Source organism: Dendrobates tinctorius, unplaced genomic scaffold (assembly GCF_039654945.1).
Source record: "Dendrobates tinctorius isolate UK_male_01 unplaced genomic scaffold, ASM3965494v1 ptg000107l, whole genome shotgun sequence".
Classification (NCBI taxonomy): domain Eukaryota; kingdom Metazoa; phylum Chordata; class Amphibia; order Anura; family Dendrobatidae; genus Dendrobates; species Dendrobates tinctorius.
The window spans coordinates 9,839,031-9,861,541 of NW_027361775.1; the positions used below are offsets into that span (position 1 = coordinate 9,839,031).

General features: G+C 42.0%; 1 protein-coding gene across 3 annotated transcripts in view; it reads right to left on the bottom strand.

The window, feature by feature from the left end:
- The window catches only part of MCPH1 (microcephalin 1), a 461,844-nt gene that overhangs the window by 308,971 nt on the left and 130,362 nt on the right, over nucleotides 1–22,511 (bottom strand). For all 3 annotated transcript variants that reach the window (XM_073589174.1, XM_073589176.1, XM_073589175.1), the window contains exon 10: nucleotides 16,666–16,703. In XM_073589174.1, the coding sequence (XP_073445275.1) occupies nucleotides 16,666–16,703 (38 nt within the window). The remainder of the gene's footprint in view (nucleotides 1–16,665; nucleotides 16,704–22,511) is intronic.

Consider the following 22,511-nt stretch of genomic DNA (forward strand, 5'->3'; position numbering starts at 1 on the left):
CATGTGAACATGTCTTAATTGCATTAGTTTTTCCTCATCCTTTTTTGTCACTGAAGCAGGTAATGTACCAGATAAAAATGGATGAACCTGAGATGGAAGTCTGAAGAACACAGTCTGTCTTTCTAGTTTTAGCTGTGTCTCACGAATCCCAATAGATTTTAATGGCGGTCTGCGAAAAAAACAAAAACTTACATCATATATCACACAGGTGTGTGAATGTAGCCTTAGGCACAGGAGCTTGTTACCAGACACCCTTGAAAAATTATCTTACAGAGTTGTCTAAAGTGACTGGAGTTTTCAGAGGATCTGTATGATGACCATATATTGTCAGTATAACCGCTTAGAGACTGAGCCAATTTGGTACTTAATGACCAAGCCAATTTTTACACTTCTGACCACTGTCATTTTATGAGGTTATAGCTCTGGAACGCTTCAACGGATCCCACTGATTCTGAGATTGTTTTTTTCGCGACTTGTTGTACTTCATGTTAGTGGTAACATTTATTCAATATGACTTGAGCTTATTTATTGAAGAAAAAAAACGGAAATTTGTCAAAGATGTTGAAAATTTAGCAATTTTCAAACTTTTACGTTTTGTGCCCTTAAATCAAAGAGTCATATCGCACAAAATAGTTAACAAATAACATTTCCCACATGTCTACTTTGCATCAGCACAATTTTGTAAACATATTTTTTTTCTTGGTAGGATGTTATAAAGGGTTAAAAGTTGACCAGCGATTTCTCATTTTTCCATCAAAATTTACAAAACCATTTTTTTAGGGACCACCTCACATTTTAAAGTGAGTTTGGGGGGTCAATATGACAGAAAATACCCAAAAGTGACACCATTCTAAAAGCTGCACCCCTCAAGGTGCGCAAAACCACATTCAAGAAGTTTATTGACCCTTCAGATGCTTCACGAGAACTAAAGCAATGTGTAAGGTAAAATTAACATTTTACTTTTTTCACAAAAAATTTACTTTGGAACCAAACTTTTTTATTTTCACAAGAGTTTCAGGAGAAAATGGACCACAGAATTTGTTGTGCAATTTCTTCTGAGTATGCAGATACTCCTTATATGGGGGAAAGCCACTGTTTGGGTGCCTGGCAGGGTTCTGAAGGGAGGGAGCACCGTTTGACTTTTTAAACGCAAAATTCGCTGGAATCAATGGAGAGGCATGTTGCGTTTGGAGACCCCTTGATGTACCTAAACAGTGGAAACCCCCCAATTTTAACTCCAAACCTAGCACGGCCCTAAAACCAACACACCCCTAACCACAACCCCAACACCACAACCCTAACCCCCAACACCACAACCGTAACCTCAACACAACCTTAACCCTAGCCTCAACCCTAGCTATAACCCCAACCCTAGCTATAACCCCAACTATAACTCCAGCCATAACTCCAATCCTAGCCCCAATCCTAACCCTATCTATAACCCCAACTATAAGCCCAACCATATCCCAAACCCTAATGGAAAAATGGAAATGAGAAAAAATATTTTATTATTTTTACCTAACTAAGAGGTTGATAAAGCGGGGTTTATTTACTATTTTTTATTTTGAACACTGTGATAGGGTCTATCAAAATGAACCAACAGGAGAAATTTCCTATCGTTGCTGGATGGCAGATTTCAGCTGGTACAATGTGAATGCGCCCGCCATTTTTTTCCAGGACAATGAGACCGAGGGGCACAGCCAGAGGGACAGGGGGACATCGTAGGTATCGGAGGGGTGGGCTTGGAGGACCCCATTTCTCTCTCCTTTGATGTGCTAAATCACATCAGAGAAATTAATGGGAAATTTGACTTTTTTTTGCGGTCGCCTGTAAAAATTGACCCAAATCATGTTCTCCGGGGGTCTCAGCTACCCCCGCTAGACAAGACCCAGGAGAACTTCCAAAGCTGGGAGGCGCCATATACTTATTTCTCAGCACCAAGGAATAAGTACCCTTAACTGCTGCCGTTAAAAGGCGTATCGGCGGTCGTTAAGGGGTTAAGAACTCTACAGATGACAGCTTCATTTCATCAACATATTTGAATATACCAAGAGGACTGAAAGGGGTGTTCTCAAGTTTAAAATTATTGCCCAATTATAGGATAGGGCAGTGATGGCGAACCTTTCTGAGACCGAGTGCCCAAACTGCAACCTAAAACCAAATTATTTATGACGAAGTGCCAACATGTGCCAAATGCCCCATCATGATCCCCTTCATGCAGAAATATGCCCCATCATGACCCCCTTCATGTAGAAATATGCCCCATCATGATCCCCTTCATGCAGAAATATGCCCGATCATGATCCCCTTTCATGTAGTAATATGCCCCATCATGATCCCCTTCCTGCAGAAATATGCCCCATCATGATCCCTTCATGCAGAAATATGACCCATCATGATCCACTTCTTGTAGTAATATGCCCCATCATAATCCCCTTCATGTAGAAATATGCCCCATCATGATCCCATTCCTGCAGAAAAATGCCCCATCATGATCCCCTTCATGCAGAAATATGCCCCATCATGATCCCCTTCATGTAGAAATACAGTGGGGCAAAAAAGTATTTAGTCAGTCAGCAATAGTGCAAGTTCCACCACTTAAAAAGATGAGAGGCGTCTGTAATTTACATCATAGGTAGACCTCAACTATGGGAGACAAACTGAGAAAAAAAATCCAGAAAATCACATTGTCTGTTTTTTTTTCATTTTATTTGCATATTATGGTGGAAAATAAGTATTTGGTCAGAAACAAAATTTCATCTCAATACTTTGTGATATATCCTTTGTTGGCAATGACAGAGGTCAAACGTTTTCTGTAAGTCTTCACAAGGTTGCCACAAACGGTTGTTGGTATGTTGGCCCATTCCTCCATGCAGATCTCCTCTAGAGCAGTGATGTTTTTGGCTTTTCGCTTGGCAACACGGACTTTCAACTCCCTCCAAAGGTTTTCTATAGGGTTGAGATCTGGAGACTGGCTAGGCCACTCCAGGACCTTGAAATGCTTCTTACGAAGCCACTCCTTCGTTGCCCTGGCGGTGTGCTTTGGATCATTGTCATGTTGAAAGACCCAGCCACGTTTCATCTTCAATGCCCTTGCTGATGGAAGGAGGTTTGCACTCAAAATCTCACGATACATGGCCCCATTCATTCATTCATGTACCCGGATCAGTCGTCCTGGCCCCTTTGCAGAGAAACAGCCCCAAAGCATGCTTCCACCACCATGCTTTACAGTAGGTATGGTGTTTGATGGATGCAACTCAGTATTCTTTTTCCTCCAAACACGACAAGTTGTGTTTCTACCAAACAGTTCCAGTTTGGTTTCATCAGACCATAGGACATTCTCCCAAAACTCCTCTGGATCATCCAAATGCTCTCTAGCAAACTTCAGACGGGCCCGGACATGTACAGGCTTAAGCAGTGGGACACGTCTGGCACTGCAGGATCTGAGTCCATGGTGGCGTAGTGTGTTACTTATGGTAGGCCTTGTTACATTGGTCCCAGCTCTCTGCAGTTCATTCACTAGGTCCCCCCGCGTGGTTCTGGGATTTTTGCTCACCGTTCTTGTGATCATTCTGACCCCACGGGGTGGGATTTTGCGTGGAGCACCAGATCGAGGGAGATTATCAGTGGTCTTGTATGTCTTCCATTTTCTAATTATTGCTCCCACAGTTCATTTCTTCACTCCAAGCTGGTTGGCTATTGCAGATTCAGTCTTCCCAGCCTGGTGCAGGGCTACAATTTTGTTTCTGGTGTCCTTTGACAGCTCTTTGGTCTTCACCATAGTGGAGTTTGGAGTCAGACTGTTTGAGGGTGTGCACAGGTGTCTTTTTATACTGATAACAAGTTTAAACAGGTGCCATTACTACAGGTAATGAGTGGAGGAAAGAGGAGACTCTTAAAGAAGAAGTTACAGGTCTGTGAGAGCCAGAAATCTTGATTGCTTGTTTCTGACCAAATACTTATTTTCCACCATAATATGCAAATAAAATGAAAAAAAAACAGACAATGTGATTTTCTGGATTTTTTTTTCTCAGTTTGTCTCCCATAGTTGAGGTCTACCTATGATGTAAATTACAGACGCCTCTCATCTTTTTAAGTGGTGGAACTTGCACTATTGCTGACTGACTAAATACTTTTTTGCCCCACTGTATGCCCCATCATGATCCCGTTCATGTAGAAATATGCCCCATCATGATCCCCTTAATGCAGAAATATGCCCCATCATGATCCCCTTCATGTAGAAATTGCCCTTTCCACCACCTCCATCATTTCCTCCTCCCCATCATTGGCCCTCTTCCCATCACTCCCATCATTGCCTTCTCCATCACCACTCCCATCATTCCCCTCTCCCCATCACTCTCATCATTGGCCCTCTCCCCATCATTAGCCCCTCCCCCATCACTCCCATCATTCCCCGCTACCTATCAATGGCCCTCTCCCCATCACACACACACACACACCAGAGGCCACATTCAACACACACACACCAGCGGCCACATTCAACACACACACACACCAGCGGCCACACTAACCTCTCCGCGCGACAGCAGCTTCCGTTCCTCTCAATTCCTCCCACACATTGAGCGGCGTGGCTGGATGACATCATCATTCAGCTCCGCGGCTGCGCCGCTCAATAAGTGAGAGGAAGGAGGAAGCTGCAGCTCCGGAACAGTGAAGAGAGTCCGCGTGCCAGCTGAGAGGGCTCTGCGTGCCCTCTCTGGCACGCGTGCCATAGGGTCGCCATCACTGGGATAGGGAGATGCCATTGCGGTCCCTGGGGGGGGTCAAACCGCTGATGTCCCGCATTGATACATAGATTGCTATAAAGCTATGGCTCAATGGAGTAGGGATAGTCATGCACAATGCTGCTCCATTCATTCTTGATGGCAGCACCAGAGATTGCAGAGTGCAATGCTCAGCTGATCTTCTGCGCTCCTATTAGAATTAATGGAAAGGGTGCCTGATTGACCTCTGCTCCATTCAGCCAGGACTCTTTGGAGCCCCAGTTCTTGGAACTAGTGGGGACCACAGGGGTTAGATTCTTGGTTTATTCAAAAACATTGCACATTGCTGGAATGTATCTGTCAACTGTAGGGGTCTTATAGGAGTGCTCTGAGAAATGTTCTAAAATAAATATATAAATATTTAAACATTAAAACATTTTTCTAAATACAAAAGCAAAAGGGTAACACTGTTTTGAACGTTTGACTTTCAGGCTCCACATCTCACCATACACTACTGACTTTTCTTATCCATAGTACTCAAGTGTCTGAAGTAATTAGTCTTGTAAGATACTCACACATAGCTAATCACAGAGACCACCATCGATCCTAGTCAAGTATCCAACGCTTTTGCTGCGAAACTACCCCATATCATCAGGTTTCCTCCACCGAACTTGACAGTTCCTTCAATTTCTCAATCCGTTAGCCCCTTTCCCCCTTGTCACTTTCAAACCCATTTCTACCCATCAGAGCCCAGCCTATTGACTTTAGTCTTTTCGCTACAAATCACCCATTTCCAATCTTTTACTGTCCAATTTTTTGCAAACTTGAGCCAACGCTTCTTATGACGTTATTGCAGTTGAGGCTTCTTCACTTTTTTCGGGGCACCATTCCAGACTTTTGTAACGTGCATCTCACGGTGCTTGCATGGACATCTAAGATCTCACTATTACCAAGCCTACGAGCCATCTCTACTGCCGTGTTTGTCACACTGGAACCAATAAACTTCGTGATGAGCAGACTTGTTGACTCCGATATTTTGTCTGGACGTCCTTCTCTTGGCTTTTAAATGGATGGATAGACTTAATTTCATATTCTTCCAACTGTAATGGCACTCACACATGATGCAGTTTGGCAATTTTCTTGGCTGTGAGACCGCTATCGATGAGTTGGATGATACTGTTTCTCTTTTCTTGGGAAATCTTCATGGCTACTCTTTGATTCCAACTTCCCTTTCACTTGGGAATCAACCTAATAACACCCTGAGCTATTAGGGAATGTGAAAACAGGTTGTAATTTATTACACAGGAAGAAAAAGATTTTTCCACCACCAGGAGCAAAACAGTAACAATGCAGTGACATGACAAGAATCTGCATAACTAATCATATGCTAAATAGTTGCAAGTCAAATTTAGGTATGATAAAGCCAAGATGATTGTCTATAAAATGGTAGTGTCAAATTCGAAGCAGTAGTAAAATTTCACAATTTTCCAACTTTGAATTTTTATGCCCTTAAATCACAGAGATATAGCACACAAAAAACTTAAGTAACATTTCCCACATGTTTACTTTACATCAGCACAATTTTGGAACCAAAATTTTTTTTTGTTAGGAAGTTATAAGGATTAAAAGTTGACCAGCGATTTCTCATTTTTGCAACACCATTTTATTTTTACGGACCACATCACAGTTGAAGTCACTTTGAGGGGTCTATATGATAGAAAATCCCCAAAAGTGACACCATTCAAAAAACTGCACCCCTCAAGGTGCTCAAAACCACATTCAAGAAGTTTATTAACCCTTCAGGTGCTTCACAGGAATTTTTTGAATGTTCAAAAAAAAAATGAACATTTAACTTTTTTTCACAAAAAAATTTACTTCAGGTCCAATTTTTTTTATTTTACCAAGGGTAACAGGAGAAATTAGACTGCAAAAGTTATTGTGCAATTTGTCCTGAGTACGCTGATACCTGATATGTGGGGGGAACCACTGTTCAAAAAAAAAATGAACATTTAACTTTTTTTCACAAAAAAATTTACTTCAGGTCCAATTTTTTTTATTTTACCAAGGGTAACAGGAGAAATTAGACTGCAAAAGTTATTGTGCAATTTGTCCTGAGTACGCTGATACCTGATATGTGGGGGGAACCACTGTTTCGGCGCATGGCAGAGCTATGAAGGGAAGGAGCACCGTTTGACTTTTTCAATGCAAAATTGGCTGGAATTCATATCGGACACCATGTCACGTTTGGAGAGCCCCTGATGTACCTAAACAGTGGAAACCCCCCACAAGTGACCCCATTTTGGAAACTAGACCCCCCAAGGAACTTATCTAGATATGTGGTGAGAACTTTAACTCACAAGGGCTTCACAGAAGTTTATAACGTACAGCCGTACAATTAAAAAAAAAAAATCATTTTTTCCACAAAAATGATCTTTTCAACCCCAATTTTTATTTTCCCAAGGGTAATAGGACCCTAAAAGTTATTGTGCAATTTGTCCTGAATACGCTGATACCCCATATGTGGGTGTAAATGACTATTTGGGTGCATGGCAGAGCTCGGAAGGGAAGCACTGTCATTTGACATTTTTGGCTGGAATTGAGATCGGACACCATGTCACGTTTGGAAAGCCCCTGATGTACCAAAACAGTGGAAACACCCCACAAATGACACCATTTTGGAAAGTAGACCCCCCCAAGGAACTTATCTAGATGTATGGTGAGAACTTTGAACCCCCAAGGGCTTCACAGAAGTTTATAACGTACAGCCGTACAATTAAAAAATCATTTTTTCCACAAAAATGATCTTTTCACCCTCAATTTTAATTTTTCCAAGGGTAACAGGACCCCAAAAGTTATTGTGCATTTTGTCCTGAGTACGCTGATACCCCATATGTGGGGGATAAACCACTATTTGGGCTCATGGCAGAGCTCGGAAGCGAAGCAGCGCCATATGACGTTTTTGGCTGGAATTGGGATTGGACGCCATGCCGCGTTTGAAAAGCCCCTGATGTGCCTAAACAGTGGAAACCCCCCACAAATTACACAATTTTGGAAACTAGACCCCCTAAGGAACTTATCTAGATGTGTGGTGAGCACTTTGAACCCCCCCAGTGCTTCATAGAAGCTTATAACGCCCAGGCATGAAAATAAAAAAATATATTTTTTCCACAAACATGATCTTTTAGTCCCCATTTTTTTTATTTTCCCAAGGGTAACAGGAGAAATTGGACCCCAAAAGTTGTTGTCCAATTTGTCCTGAGTATGCTGATACCCCATATGTGGGAGAAAACTACTGTATGGGCACACGTCGGGGCTCGGAAGGGAAGTAGTGACGTTTTGGAATGCAGACTTTGATGGAATGGTTTGAGGGTGTCATGTCGCGTTTGCAGAGCCTCTTATGTGCCTAAACTGTTGAAACTCCCCACAAGTGAACCCATTTTGGAAACTAGACCCCCCCACAGAACTTATCTAGATGTGTGGTGAGCACTTTGAACCCCCAAGTGCTTCACAGAAGTTTATAACGTCTGGGCGTGAAAATAAAAAAATCATTTTTTTTCCCACAAAAATGATATTTTTGCCCCCAATTTTTTATTTTCCTAAGGGTAACAGGAGAAATTGGACCCCAAAAGTTGTTTGGCAATTTGTCCTGAGTAGGCTGATACCCCATATGTGGGGATAAACCACTGTTTGGGCGCATGGCAGGGCTCGGAAGGGAAGGAGCACCATTTGACTTTTTCAACGCAGAATTGGCTGGAATTGAGATCAGACGCCATGTTGCGTTTGGAGAGCACCTGATGTGCCCAAACAGTGGAAACCCCCCAATTCTAACTCCAACCCTAACCCCAACACACCCCTAGCCCTAATGGGAAAATGGAAATAAACACATTTTTTTTTATTTTATTATTTTCCCTAACTAAGGGGGTGATAACGGGGGGTTTGATTTCTTATTTATAGCGGGTTTTTATTTTTGGCAGCTGTCACACGCTAAAAGACGCTTTTTATTGTAAAAATAGTTTCTGCATCACCACATTTTGAGACCCATAATTTTTCCATATTTTGACCCACAGAGTCATGTGAGGTCTTATTTTTTGTGGGACGAGTTGACGTTTTTATTGGTACCATTTTCGGGCGCGTGACATTTTTTGATCGCTTTTTATTCCGATTTTTGGGACGCAGAATGAACAAAAACCAGCATTACAAGAATTTCTTTTGGGGGGTGCGTTTACACCGTCCCTCTTGCAGTAAAATTGATAAGGCGGTTTTATTCTTCGGGTCAGTACGGTTACAGCGATACCTCATTTATGTCTTTTTTTTATGTTTTGGCGCCTTAATGCAATGAAAATAATTTTATATAAAAAATAATTATTTTTGCATCGCTTTATTCTGCGAGCTATAACTTTTATTTTTTTGCTGATGACGCTGTATGGTGGCTCGTTTTTTGTGGGACAAGATGACGTTTTCAGCGGTACCATGGATATTTATATGCATCTTTTTAATCGCGCGTTATTGCACTTTTTGTTCAGCGGTATGATAAATCATTTTTTGCTTCGTCTTTTATTTTTATTTTTTAAGGGGTTCACTAAAGGAGTTAACTAATGGGACAGTTTTATAGGGCAGGTCGTTACGGACGCGGCGATAGCAAATATGTGCACTTTTATTGTTTTTTTTTTTATTTCCAAAAAAATTAATTAGGGAATATATTTGGTTTTTTTTAAATTTATTTAGCGATATTTTTTAAATTATTATTACACTTTTTTTTTTTTTTAACTTTATTACATTGTCCTAGGGGGGGCATAGCTGTCATGTGACAGATCTTTGCAGGCACTGAGGAAGCAAGCTCCCTGCAGGGCCCCCGAAGGTCCCCGTCGCCATCTTGGATCTGGGGACCTGCAGGGAAGGAGCCCCCCGCAGCACCGCTGCACATTGCGCTGCTGTGGGGGGCTCAGGGAAGCACGAAGGGAGCCCCCTCCCTGCCGATGATTCCCTTTAACCCACGGTACACCGCAATCGTGTTTGATCGCGGTGTGCAAGGGGTTAACGTGTCGGGGAGGTCCGTGACCGCCCCTGACACATAGTGCCGGGTGTCAGCTGTGATAATCAGCTGACACCCGGCCGCGATCAGCTGCGCTCCCCCCGTGAGCGCAGCTGAACGCGCTAGATGTACTATCCCGTCCATGGGCATAGGGGCCCGGGTCACATGGAGGGGATAGTACGTCTGATGTCAGAAAGGGGTTAAAATCCTAACACAGTAGATAAAGCATACCTTTTTGCTAAATAAAAGGTATTTATAACATGCTCAATATTTAAATGTGCATTTATTGTATTTTATTTCTTAGAGAACTCCTTTAATCTATGGGCTCATTCAGATCTTCTATGATACTGTAGCTCCGGCCATTGTTAACAACTCTGTAAAATAATTTTTCAAGGGTTTCTGGAAACAAGCTCTTGTGCCTAAGGCTACATTCACAGATCTGTGTGACATGTGAAGTCTGTTTTTTTTCAAGGACAGTACACAGACCTATAGACTTTTACTGAGCCACACACATTGGTTTTAACAATGGGTCCATGTCTCCTGTCTGCGAGACTAAGGGCATGTCCTATTCTCACCAGATTTTATGGATTTAACTTGGCCATTGAAATCCTTAATTTTAAACTTGAGAACATCCCTTTAAGCTACATCTATCAATGGGGGGTGGGGTAGTGATTTGCATTTTTTTTTACTGTAATAAGATGTACATTATAATAATAATAATAATAATTTTTATTTATATAGCGCCAACATATTCCGCAGCACTTTACAATTAAGCGGGGACATGTACAGACAATAAATTCAATACAAGTTAAGACAATTCAAACAGTGACATTAGGAGTGAGGTCCCTGCTCGCAAGCTTACAATCTACAAGGAAATGGGGGGACACAGTAGGTGAAAAATGCTTGTTAATTCAGGTCTGGCAATTATAATAGGGATTTTCATATAAAGCTGCATGATCCGGTCATCAGCCCGTGTGTTTAAGTGCAATAGACAAGTATCAAGTGCAGTTATCATGTGCATGAAGGGTGTGGAGACAGATGAATAGTAGGGTGCAGATTCAGAATAATATTTGGAAGGAGGGAACAGGGCAAAGTTAGCTTGCTGGGTAGTTGATGTGGTAGGCTTGTTTGAAGAGATGGGTTTTCAAAGCGCGCTTGAATAGGTCAGGGCTAGGTATCAGTCTGATCGCCTGGGGAAGTGCATTCCAGAGAGCTGGAGCAGCACGAGAGAAGTCTTGGAGGCGGAGGTGCGAGGTTCGGATTACGGGGGATGTTAGTCTTAGGTCATTTGTAGAACGGAGGGCACGTGTAGGGCGATAGACAGAGACGAGAGAGGAGATATAAGGCGGTGCAGAACAGTGGAGAGCTTTGTGGGTGAGAGAGATGAGTTTATACTGGACCCTGTAGCGAATAGGTAGCCAGTGTAATGACTGGCACAAGATGGAGGCATCGGTGAAGCGGCTGGACAGAAATATGACCCTGGCTGCCGCATTCAAGATGGATTGGAGAGGAGAAAGTTTGGTAAGAGGGAGACCGATCAGAAGAGAGTTGCAGTAGTCCAGGCGAGAATGAATAAGAGCGACAGTAAGAGTCTTAGCAGTTTCAAAGGTGAGAAAAGGTCGGATTCTGGAGATGTTTTTAAGATGCAGGTGACAAGAGCGACTGAGTGATCGGATGTACGGAGTAAAGGAAAGTTCAGTGTCGAATATGACCCCAAGACAGCGGGCATGCTGCTTGGGAGTTATGGTTGAACCCTCCAGGGTTATTTCGATGTTAGGTAGAGTGAGGTTAGTAGAGGGGAGAAACACAAGAAGTTCAGTTTTAGAGAGATTTAGTTTCAGATAGAGGGAGGACATGATGCTAGAGACAGCAGACAGACAATCCTTGGTATTTTGAATTAGGGTAGGGGTGATGTCAGGGGAAGAAGTGTATAATTGGGTGTCATCAGCATAGAGATGATACTGGAACCCAAATCTGCTGATTGTTTGTCCAATAGGGGCAGTGTATAAAGAGAAGAGGAGGGGGCCTAGGACTGAGCCCTAAGGGACCCCGATAGTAAGGGGACGAGAAGAGGAAGAGGAGCCGGAAAAAGATACAGTGAAGGAGCGGTCAGAGAGGTAGGAGGAGAACCAGGAGAGGGCCGTGTCCTTGAGGCCTATAGAGCGGAGCATAGTGAGGAGGAGCTGGTGATCCACAGTGTCAAATGCGGCAGAGAGATCCAGGAGAATCAGCAGGGAGCAATGACCTTTCGATTTAGCTGTTATTAAATCATTAGAGACTTTAGTGAGGGCAGTTTCAGTAGAGTGTAAAGAGCGGAAACCAGATTGTAAGGGGTCGAGAAGAGAGTTATCCGAGAGATAGCGGATTAGACGGGAGTGGACCAGGCGTTCCAGGAGTTTAGAGATGAAGGGAAGGTTAGAGACAGGTCTGTAGTTATAAATGTTAGCATGAGACATCTGTTATGCTAGCAACCAAACCAGCTATAGTTAGAGGTTTTTCACATGTTCATAAATGGGTGCTGTCAGATTGAGCTTGTAAAGACAAAGACTTTTTGCAATTTACTGCTTATTAAAATTTTCAGCCATTATTAAGATATTAACACTTTTGTTTACAGCTTGTTGCTTTGGAGGTCGACCACCACTGCTAGACAGCACAATTTACACAGTGCTTACAAGCTGATTTCTCTTGAGCTTGTAAGCACTGTTCTGAAACTGAAGCACTGCTATGCCCAGGAACACTAGCATGCTTTGTTACCTCCTAACTATGGAGTAAACATATTAAGTACAGCTGCAAATTTTAACAAGCAGTAAGTGGCAAAAGCGTTTTATGTACAAGCACTATTCGATAATATTCATTTGTGAAAATGAGAAATATTCCTCTAATGACCATGTTTTTCTGTATGTGTTCTGACTCCGACATTTAATTCATAATCCCTGATTATCTGCTTGTCAATGTTTACAGTGTTCTCTGGCTCCATCTAATGACCAGAGTCATGACCGCAGTGTTATTGTGTGTTTTACTCTCACTTTCTATTTCCCTCCGTTTACAGTGCATTCTGGTAAGGTTGCACCCTGGTAGCCTTTTGCAAAGGATTATGGTTAGTTTAGCCCCCACGTTCCCTCCAGTCCATCATTTTCCTCAGGAAGCATCTCATTTCTCTTCTCCCCTTGTGACAGCATCGCTGGTATGTATTTGTTTCCTGTATCCAATTCCTGTCTCATACTAGCCTGCTTAGTTAGTTCTCCCCTGGTTAGCTATTAGTGCTGATGATGTATTATGTATATATGAATCCTTGATGAACCCAGTATTGATTGTATGCATATATGTTTTTGTTTGTAATTTCACTGCGCCAATATACCATCACGTTCAATAAAGCACAGATTCAACCTACAGTCTCCTTATTGGACCCCGGTATAGCGGTTTAGATGCCTATATAAGCTACATGAATTCTGCTTCATTTAGTGAGGACAGAACAGTATGTTTCAGGGCAAGTATTTTGTAATGAAATTGACTTACCAAGTGATGCCAAGGAGATAAAATGCCTTTAGCATCGGTGTAATATCGTTGTGGAGTTATGTTACTTTCCCACTTCACAAATCTGTATTGCTGTTGTCTAGTACTATTACCTCTAACTTATTCAAACGGTATTTGACTGCACTTTATGCTGAGTATCACCAAATTAAGTCCCGGGTGCATGCTGAATCTTGAGTCGTGTCAGATGTAGCAGTGCAAACCCCGCTCTATCTACTGATGAACAGAAAAAGTTAAACTTTTATTTGCTTAATATGCACAATGCCGTGATTATTGTAGGAGAGTAAATTGGATGTTATCTTAGTACAATAGGTGCTGTTTTTGCATCATCTACATCATGATTGGCAGAGTATTAACAGATAACATAGGGACATGCCATAACAGACCCACAAGGATCTCAGTAAAGCAGGAGTCTCAACAGATCCAGGAGATAAAGCGACTAAAAGTAGGGGTGTGCTGTACTCTGCAGAGAAAGTATTTCCTTTAAGTTCTGCCTCATTTCTTTTGCCTTCAACACCAGCCTTTCTTAGGTGCCCTGGAGGTCAGGATTTTAGAAATCGGAATCATAATACTGTTTAATGTTTACTCGGGGGTCTAATTGTGTGAAACTGTCCCCGATACCACACACCACCAAGACGCCATCACGATAAATTAACTGTAGGACACAGCTGAAGTCTGTACGTCCAACCAATGTTATACGCCATTAATACTAGTATCAGCCTTAATACGCTAGGGAAACCTACAGTAATAAATTTACATTCTGCCACAAGCGATTCATGTTTTGCTTATGAAGCAAAACTATTCATTTTAAAGCAGCGTGTTGTACAAGCAAGTGTCGTACATGCAAGAGAGTTTACAAACGGAAAATATAAATCAAGTGCAACACAAAATGATACAATAGACATAAACATGTTTAACACTGAGCGAGGAAAACAAAAGTAACCCCAAAAATTTCCTGTAAGAAAAAAATCTAAGATTTTTCTTGCCACCTTACTCCGGGGTATGAGATTATTGGCTGCATATGGCAACCAAGTATGAAATAAAGGATTGGAAGCGCAGGGCAAGAAGACACTAATTGACCCGTTGAAGCTCTGGTTCAGAGCGAAACGGCCGTTGTCAGCTTTCTGCTCACTCCGGCTATCACTCCCCTGGCCAACATGAATTGTATGTGCCAATAAAGCAGCAGCGTTTTTCACAGCCCGAGAAGTGCGGTGCTATTTTCTTCACATGGATTTGGACATTACTGTTATTTCTCAGGACGTGCACCCGTGGCTGTAGGCAAGCCAGGAACCGAATGCTGCGTACAAGTTGATCTCCACACGGCAACGGCGGTGCCATCCGCTTTTTTCTCTTATATGCACCACCTAATAGTATCCTCAGATGAATTTGTGAAGTCTAAAATGCAACATTGGTTAAATCTGCCTCATGGTATAATGACTATAAACCAGAACTTAAGGTTTAAGCATAATAATGGAATTTCTCTGGTAATATTCTAAAATATGTTTGTCTATACCAATTAGTAAAATATATAAAAAATGTTTTACTTCTTACAGAATGCAAATGTTGAGCAATCTATTTTCTAAATACTAAAATATTTATATGAAATTTTGGATACATTTCATGTGTCACAATTAAGAGTTACATTAAATAAGATTCTAGAAAATTCATTTCTTTAAGCATGATCAGTTACATTTTAGAGACGGGAGATCCTCGATTTAATAAATCATAAAATCAAGTGTTGGTATCCTTAGTGCTGTACATTCCAAAGAACATATCTTGCTTATCCGTCTAACTTTCAGGGTCGGCAGCCCTAAGGCGACTCTAATTGAACATGCCAAGGCTAATCAAACATTAAAATAAAAGAAAAATAATGATTACCGTATATACTCGAGTATAAGTCGACCCCCCTAATTTTGCCACAAAAAACTGGGAGAACTTATTGACTCGAGTATAAGTCTAGGGTGGGAAATGCTCCATAGATTATTCCCCCATATGGTGTCCTCAGAAGAAGCTCCATAGATTGTTCCCTCATATGCTGCCCCCATGCTGCTGCTGCTGCATGTAAAAATAAAAAAAATGACATACTCACCTCTCCGTCGCTGGGTGTCAGATTCTCACCTGTCCTGCGTCCATGGCTGCTCACCGCTATCTGCACGTCATCAGTCAGTGACGTTCAGACTGCAGGGGGCGCGGCGCGCACTAACCACGTCACCGCGCCCTCTGCTGTCTGAAGTCACTGACCGATGACAGACAGCAGCAAGCAGCCATGGACGCAGGACAGGTGAGTATCGCTATACTTACCCGTCCTGACGCTGTGTCTTGAGCCCCCAGCTTCTCCCCGTGCTCTCTCTTCCTGCATTCAGTGGTCTTGTGATACCGCTCATTAATATGCGCATATTCATGAGTTTTAATGAGCGGCACCACGTGACCGCTGAAGGCAGGAAGAGAGAGCACGGGGAGAAGCTGGGGACTCAAGCGACAGCGTCAGGACGGGTAAGTATGACCTGACACCCCCGCCCCCTCTCCCCCTCTGACCCCCTTTGTATATGACTCAAATATAAGACGAGAGGGGGACTTTCAGCCCAATTTTTAGGGCTGAAAATCTCGACTTATATTCGAGTATATACTGTACGGTACATTGCAAGAAATGTCACTTAACCTATCACTAAATCATTGTGCTTCTGAGATCACGTATCCTGCTCTATATTGGATCAGATTAAGAGGGATTAGTTTATATTCTACTATCCCTATACTTAAACTTTGATTTATATAAGTCTCATTTATTTAAGGTGTTATTCATTCTTCATAAATTATCCCATATCCAGTGAATTGGTAATAAGTGTTCTCTTAGTGTGGATCCCGCCATTGGAACCCCCCACTGATCTTCCTCTGACCACCAGGCTATGGTAAAGAGAACATTTTCCATTTAAAGTCGATGCACTGACAAAACTTGCTAACAGTAATTCAGCGCAGTGTTCAGCTTTTTCTTGATTGTCAGGGCTATTTGGCGATCTGTTCGGTCCCAGTGGTACGACCCATACCAATCTAACAGTTTTCGGCTATCTATTGGATAGATGTTACTTTATGAAGACACAAGTATCCCTTTAATAGAGAAGAAAAAAAAAAATAGAGAAGGTAAAAGTGCAAGTGAAGCCACTGATTTGTTCCTTTTCTATATAATTTACAATAAACTTCTTCAACTATATTAAACCTGGAAAGTTGGAATCGAACAGCAAGTCTTTTATGGCAATCATTATCATAGGCTTCCAGTAATCAACACACTGCATAGATAATACATTAATAGTACATCCATTTGGAGGAACCATCGCTGTACATCATGAAAAAAGTACAAAACAGGAATGGAGTGGAGGAACTTACTCAGCGGACATGCTTGTCATAACTAGTGATCTTGTAACCTAAAAAAAAATACAATAGAAAAACAAGAATAGAGATTATTAATATGCTAAATACAAGTACCGTAACATCGGTCTAAAAAAATAATATTTTGCAAACTGTCATTAAATTGATTATTCTTTAAAGGATATCCTCAAGAATAAAAAGTTAAATCCAATCCTTTGTATTTGGAATAAGTTTCCAATCACTGATGGTCTTGCCATCAGGATCACCAGGGATTTGAAGAACTAGAGATCTGAAAAGCCCCGGCTGAACGGAGTGGTGGTCAATCATGCACACAACAGCTCATTACTCCTAATGGGAGATTGCCGAGCCCTGCATTCTGCTGATGTTCAGCACTCTCACTAGAATAAGTGAAGTTGCTGTGAGCATGATCGGCAAACTTTTCTGGAAGAAAGTCTATAAACGATTTTTTAAATTCCCCTGGGGGGTAGGGTTACATGAGTATATAGAATACTCATTCAGTGTTTCATCCAGAAAAGTGGGATGATTTTTTTTTTCTCACTTGTCATTCATATGCAGTTCATATGTAATCTGTTTTTTTACAGCAACGATCAAATAACTGGCCTGAGTGTTGTCCTTCTTTTCCACGTACAGCTCTCGGACCCAAAGTCCGGCCATGTGAATGAGTCTTCCATGAGGTTAGCCAGCCACAAGACATCAATGGCCTATCCTCAAATACAAGGTGTTCGGCAGTATCGGGCAGCCGCCGGAGCTTATAACAGCTGATGGGTGGGGGTTTGGGAAGACTGCCTCTCACTAACATGTTATTGACGACCTATCCTCGGGATATGTCAACAAAATTTTGTTAACAGACAACACTTTTACTGTATTTACACCTTACCCAGGCTTTAAAAAAAAAAAAATCACCCCCTCCAAATATAAAACATCAATAGGCAAATATAATACTTAGACCTGATACCGGCTAACCTCTAGTTTAGGTTGTATAGCAATTAAACTATACTGTATATTTTTTGTCACAGATGCCACCATATTTATTACTAGGATTTCCAGAAATACAGTATATCATATAGATAAATAAAAACATACCTTACAATACCAGCTGCTGCTACGAGACCTTAGAAAGTTTATAATTTCTGGAACTGTCTTACATGAACCCTTACAAACATTGTACAGTACATCACTGCGTTAACAACTTTCAAAAGATGGTAAAAAAAAAAAAAAACATGGGAGCAAAAATGTTAAGCCTCATGGGGCAGTAGGACCCAATTAAAGAAATAAAATGAGCCAAGCCGCAAGCTCGACACTATACACAAGTGGTAGTTTTGCTGAGTACAGGGAAATAATGGCACATAGGAATGTTTCGCTCTTCTGGTAAGAGTAATACTTGGCAGAATCAGAAGATGTAAAACAGAGCCAGATTCAATCCATCATCAATTTAGAGATCTGTTCTCACAAAAGCATGATCTTGCACTGTAGTGTGTGACTTTTGACAGAAGGGATTGCAAAATTACATGTGAGCCATCCAGAGGACCTTGAAAAAACTCAACTCAAAATTGTTATTCACAAAAAATTTGTTTTGGCTTAAAGACTCTTGGCTTCAACCCATTAAACGAAGAGCGGAAGATCATGAACTTCTGCTTCAATCAGTCTAATGCAAGGCAATAATGACAAGCTAAATGTCCTAATGGGACAAATGGAAAAAAAGGAATAGATAGGCATAACATTAACCCGTTTATGACCCAGCCTATTTTGACCTTAATGACCTGGCCATTTTTTGCAATTCTGACCGGTGTCCCTTTATGAGTTAATAACTCAGGAACGCTTCAACGGATCCTAGCGAGTCTGAGTGTGTTTTTTCGTGACATATCGGGCTTCATGTTAGTGGTAAATTTAGGTCAATAAATTTTGCGTTTGTGAAAAAAACGGAAATTTGGCAAAAATTTTGCAATTTTCAAACTTTGAATTTTTATTCTGTTAAACCAGAGAGTTGTGTGACACAAAATAGTTAAAAAATAAAATTTCCCACATGTCTATTTTACATCAGCACAATTTTGGAAACAAATTTTTTTGGGTTCGGAAGTTATAAGGGTTAAAAGTTGACCAGCAATTTCTCATTTTTACAACAAAATTTACAAAACCATTGGACCACCTTTTTAGTCACAAAAATGATCTTTTAGCAACAATTTTTTTATTTTCCAAGGATAAAAGGAGAAAGTGGACCCCAAAAGTTGTCCAATTTGTCCTGAGTACGCTGAAACCCCATATGTGGAGATAACCACTGTTTGGGCGCACAGCAGGACTCGGAATGGAAGGAGCGCCATTTGACACTTTGAATGGAAAATTAGCTCCAATCATTAGCGGTCACCATGTTGTGTTTGGAGAGTCCCTGTGTACCTAAACTTTGGAGCTCCCCCACCAGTGACCACATTTTCGAAAATAGACCCCCCCGTGGAACTTATCTAGATGTGTGGTGAGCACTTTGAACCCCAAGTGCTTCACAGAAGTTTATAACGCCCGGGCGTGAAAATAAAAAATCATTTTTTTTGTCCTCAAAAAATAATTTTTTAGCCCGCAATTTTTTATTTTCACAAGGGTAACAGGAGAAAATGGACCCCAAAAGTTGTTGTCCAGTTTGTCCTGAGTACGCTGGTACCCTACAGTTGTGGCCAAAAGTATTGACACCCCTGCAATTTTGTCAGATAATACTCAGTTTCTTCCTGAAAGTGATTGCAAACACAAATTCTTTGGTATTATTATCTTCATTTAATTTGTCTTAAATGAAAAAACACAAAAGAGAATGAAGCAAAAAGCAAAACATTGATCATTTCACACAAAACTCCAAAAATGGGCCGGACAAAAGTATTGGCACCCTCAGCCTAATACTTGGTTGCACAACCTTTAGCCAAAATAACTGCAACCAACCGCTTCCGGTAACCATCAATGAGTTTCTTACAATGCTATGCTGGAATTTTAGACCATTCTTCTTTGGCAAACTGCTCCAGGTCCCTGATATTTGAAGGGTGCCTTCTCCAAACTGCCATTTTTAGATCTCTCCACAGGTGTTCTATGGGATTCAGGTCTGGACTCATTTGCTGGCCTCCTTAGAAGTCTCCAGTGCTTTCTCTCAAACCATTTTCTAGTGCTTTTTGAAGTGTGTTTTGGGTCATTGTCCTGCTGGAAGACCCATGACCTCTGAGGGAGACCCAGCTTTCTCACACTGGGCCCTACATTATGCTGCAAAATTTGTTGGTAGTCTTCAGACTTCATAATGCCATGCACACAGTCAAGCAGTCCAGTGGCAGAGGCAGCAAAGCAACCCCAAAACATCAGGGAACCTCCGCCATGTTTGACTGTAGGGACCGTGTTTTTTTCTTTGAATGCCTCTTTTTTTCTCCTGTAAACTCTATGTTGATGCCTTTGCCCAAAAAGCTCTACTTTTGTCTCATCTGACCTGAGAACATTCTTCCAAAACGTTTTAGGCTTTTTCAGGTAAGTTTTGGCAAACTCCAGCCTGGCTTTTTTATGTCTCGGGGTAAGAAGTGGGATCTTCCTGGCTCTCCTACCATACAGTCCCTTTTCATTCAGACGCCGACGGATAGTACGGGTTGACACTGTTGTACCCTCGGACTGCAGGGCAGCTTGAACTTGTTTGGATGTTAGTCGAGGTTCTTTATCCAACATCCGCACAATCTTGCGTTGAAATCTCGTCAATTTTTCTTTTCCGTCCACATCTAGGGAGATTAGTCACAGTGCCATGGGCTTTAAACTTCTTGATGACAATGCGCACGGTAGACACAGGAACATTCAGGTCTTTGGAGATGGACTTGTAGCCTTGAGATTGCTCATGCTTCCTCACAATTTGGTTTCGCATGTCCTCAGACAGTTCTTTGGTCTTCTTTCTTTTCTCCATGCTCAATGTGATACACACAAGGACACAGGACAGAGGTTGAGTCAACTTTAATCCATGTCAACTGGCTGCAAGTGTGATTGAGTTATTGCTAACACCTGTTAGGTGCCACAGGTAAGTTACAGGTGCTGTTAATGACACAAATTAGAGAAGCATCACATGATTTTTAGAACAGTGCCAATACTTTTGACCACCCTCTTTTTTATGTTTGGTGTGGAATTATATCCAATTTGGCTTTAGGACAATTCTTTTTGTGTTTTTTCATTTAAGACAAATAAAATGAAGATAATAACAAAGAATTTGTGTTTGCAATCATTTTCAGGAAGAAACTGAGTATTATCTGACAAAATTGCAGGGGTGTCAATACTTTTGGCCACAACTGTATATGTGGGAGGGAAGCACTGTTTGAGCACACGTCAGGGCTCGGAAGGGAAGTAGCGACGTTTTGAAATGCCGACTTGATGGAATGGTCTGCGTATGTCATGTTACGTTTGCAGAACCCTTGATGTGCCTAAACAGTAGAAACCCCCCACAAGTGACCCCATTTTGGAAATTAGACCCCCCAAGTAACTTATCCAGATGTGTGGTGAGCACTTTGAACCCCCAAGTGCTTCACTGAAGTTTATAACGTTATAACGCAGAGCCGTGAAAATAAAAAATGATTTTTTTTCCTTAAAAAATGATTTTTTTAGCCCACAATTTTTTTTATTTTCACAAGGGTAACAGGAGAAATTGGACCCCAAAAGTTGTTGTCCAGTTTGTCCTGAGTACGCTGGTACCCCAAATGTGGGGGGAACCACTGTTTGGGCACACGTCGGGGCTCGGAAGGGAGGGAGCACCGTTTGACTTTTTGAACGCAAAGTTGGCTGGAATCAATGGTGGCGCAATGTCGCATTTGGAGACCCCCTGATGTGCCTAAATAGTGGAAACCCCTCAATTCTAACTCATCCCTAACCCCAACACACCCCTAACCCTAACCACAACCATAATCCCAACCCTAACCACAAGTCTAAGCATAATCCCAACCTCAACACACCCCTAACCTAATCTTAACCCTAATGCCAACCCTAACCCTATTTCCAACCCCAACCCTAATTCCAAACCTAACCCGAATTCCAACCCTAACCATAATTCCAACCCTAACTCCAACCCTAACTCTAATTTCAACCCTAACCCTAACTTCAACCCTAACCCTAATTTCAACCCTAACTCTAATGGAGAAATTTTTTTTTCTTTATTTTATTTGTCCCTACCTATGGGATTGATAAACAGGGGGTTAATTTACTTTTTTATTTTGATCACTGTGATAGGGTCTATCACAGTGATCAAAATGTACCTGAATGAATCTGACAGCTGGCAGATTCGGCGGGCGCACTGCGCATGTGCCTGCCATTTTGGAAGATGGCGGCACCCATGCAGGATTCAGCAGGGACACTGGGAGGGATGCCGGCACTCAGTAGGTACCGGGAGGGTGGAGGGGGGCTCAGAAGGCAGGGGGAGCGGAGGGAAGGGGAGCGGGAGCAGATGCTGACGGAGGCAGCCGATCGCCGCTGTCAATCGGTGGCAGGGGCCAATCGCACCCGTCAGTCAGTGGGGGGTCAGAACTCTGTCTCCAGCCATGGCCGATGATATTGCAGCATTGGTCATGGCTGGATTGTAATATTTCACCAAATTTCACTGATGAAATATTACAATTGCTCTGATTGGCTGTTTCACATTTAACAGCCAATCAGAGCGATCGTAGCCACGGGGGGGCTAAGCCACCCCTTCCGGGGTGAAGTACAAAGGGTCCTGTACCTGCGGGTCAGGTGACCTTTCAGTGACCCCGGTCACCCAACTTGCAGGAACTCGATGCCCCCATGACAGCATAAGCGTCACAGGTCGGATTGGCATCAACTTTCATACGCTGTGTCACAGGTTCGGGAAGGGGTTAAAGCAA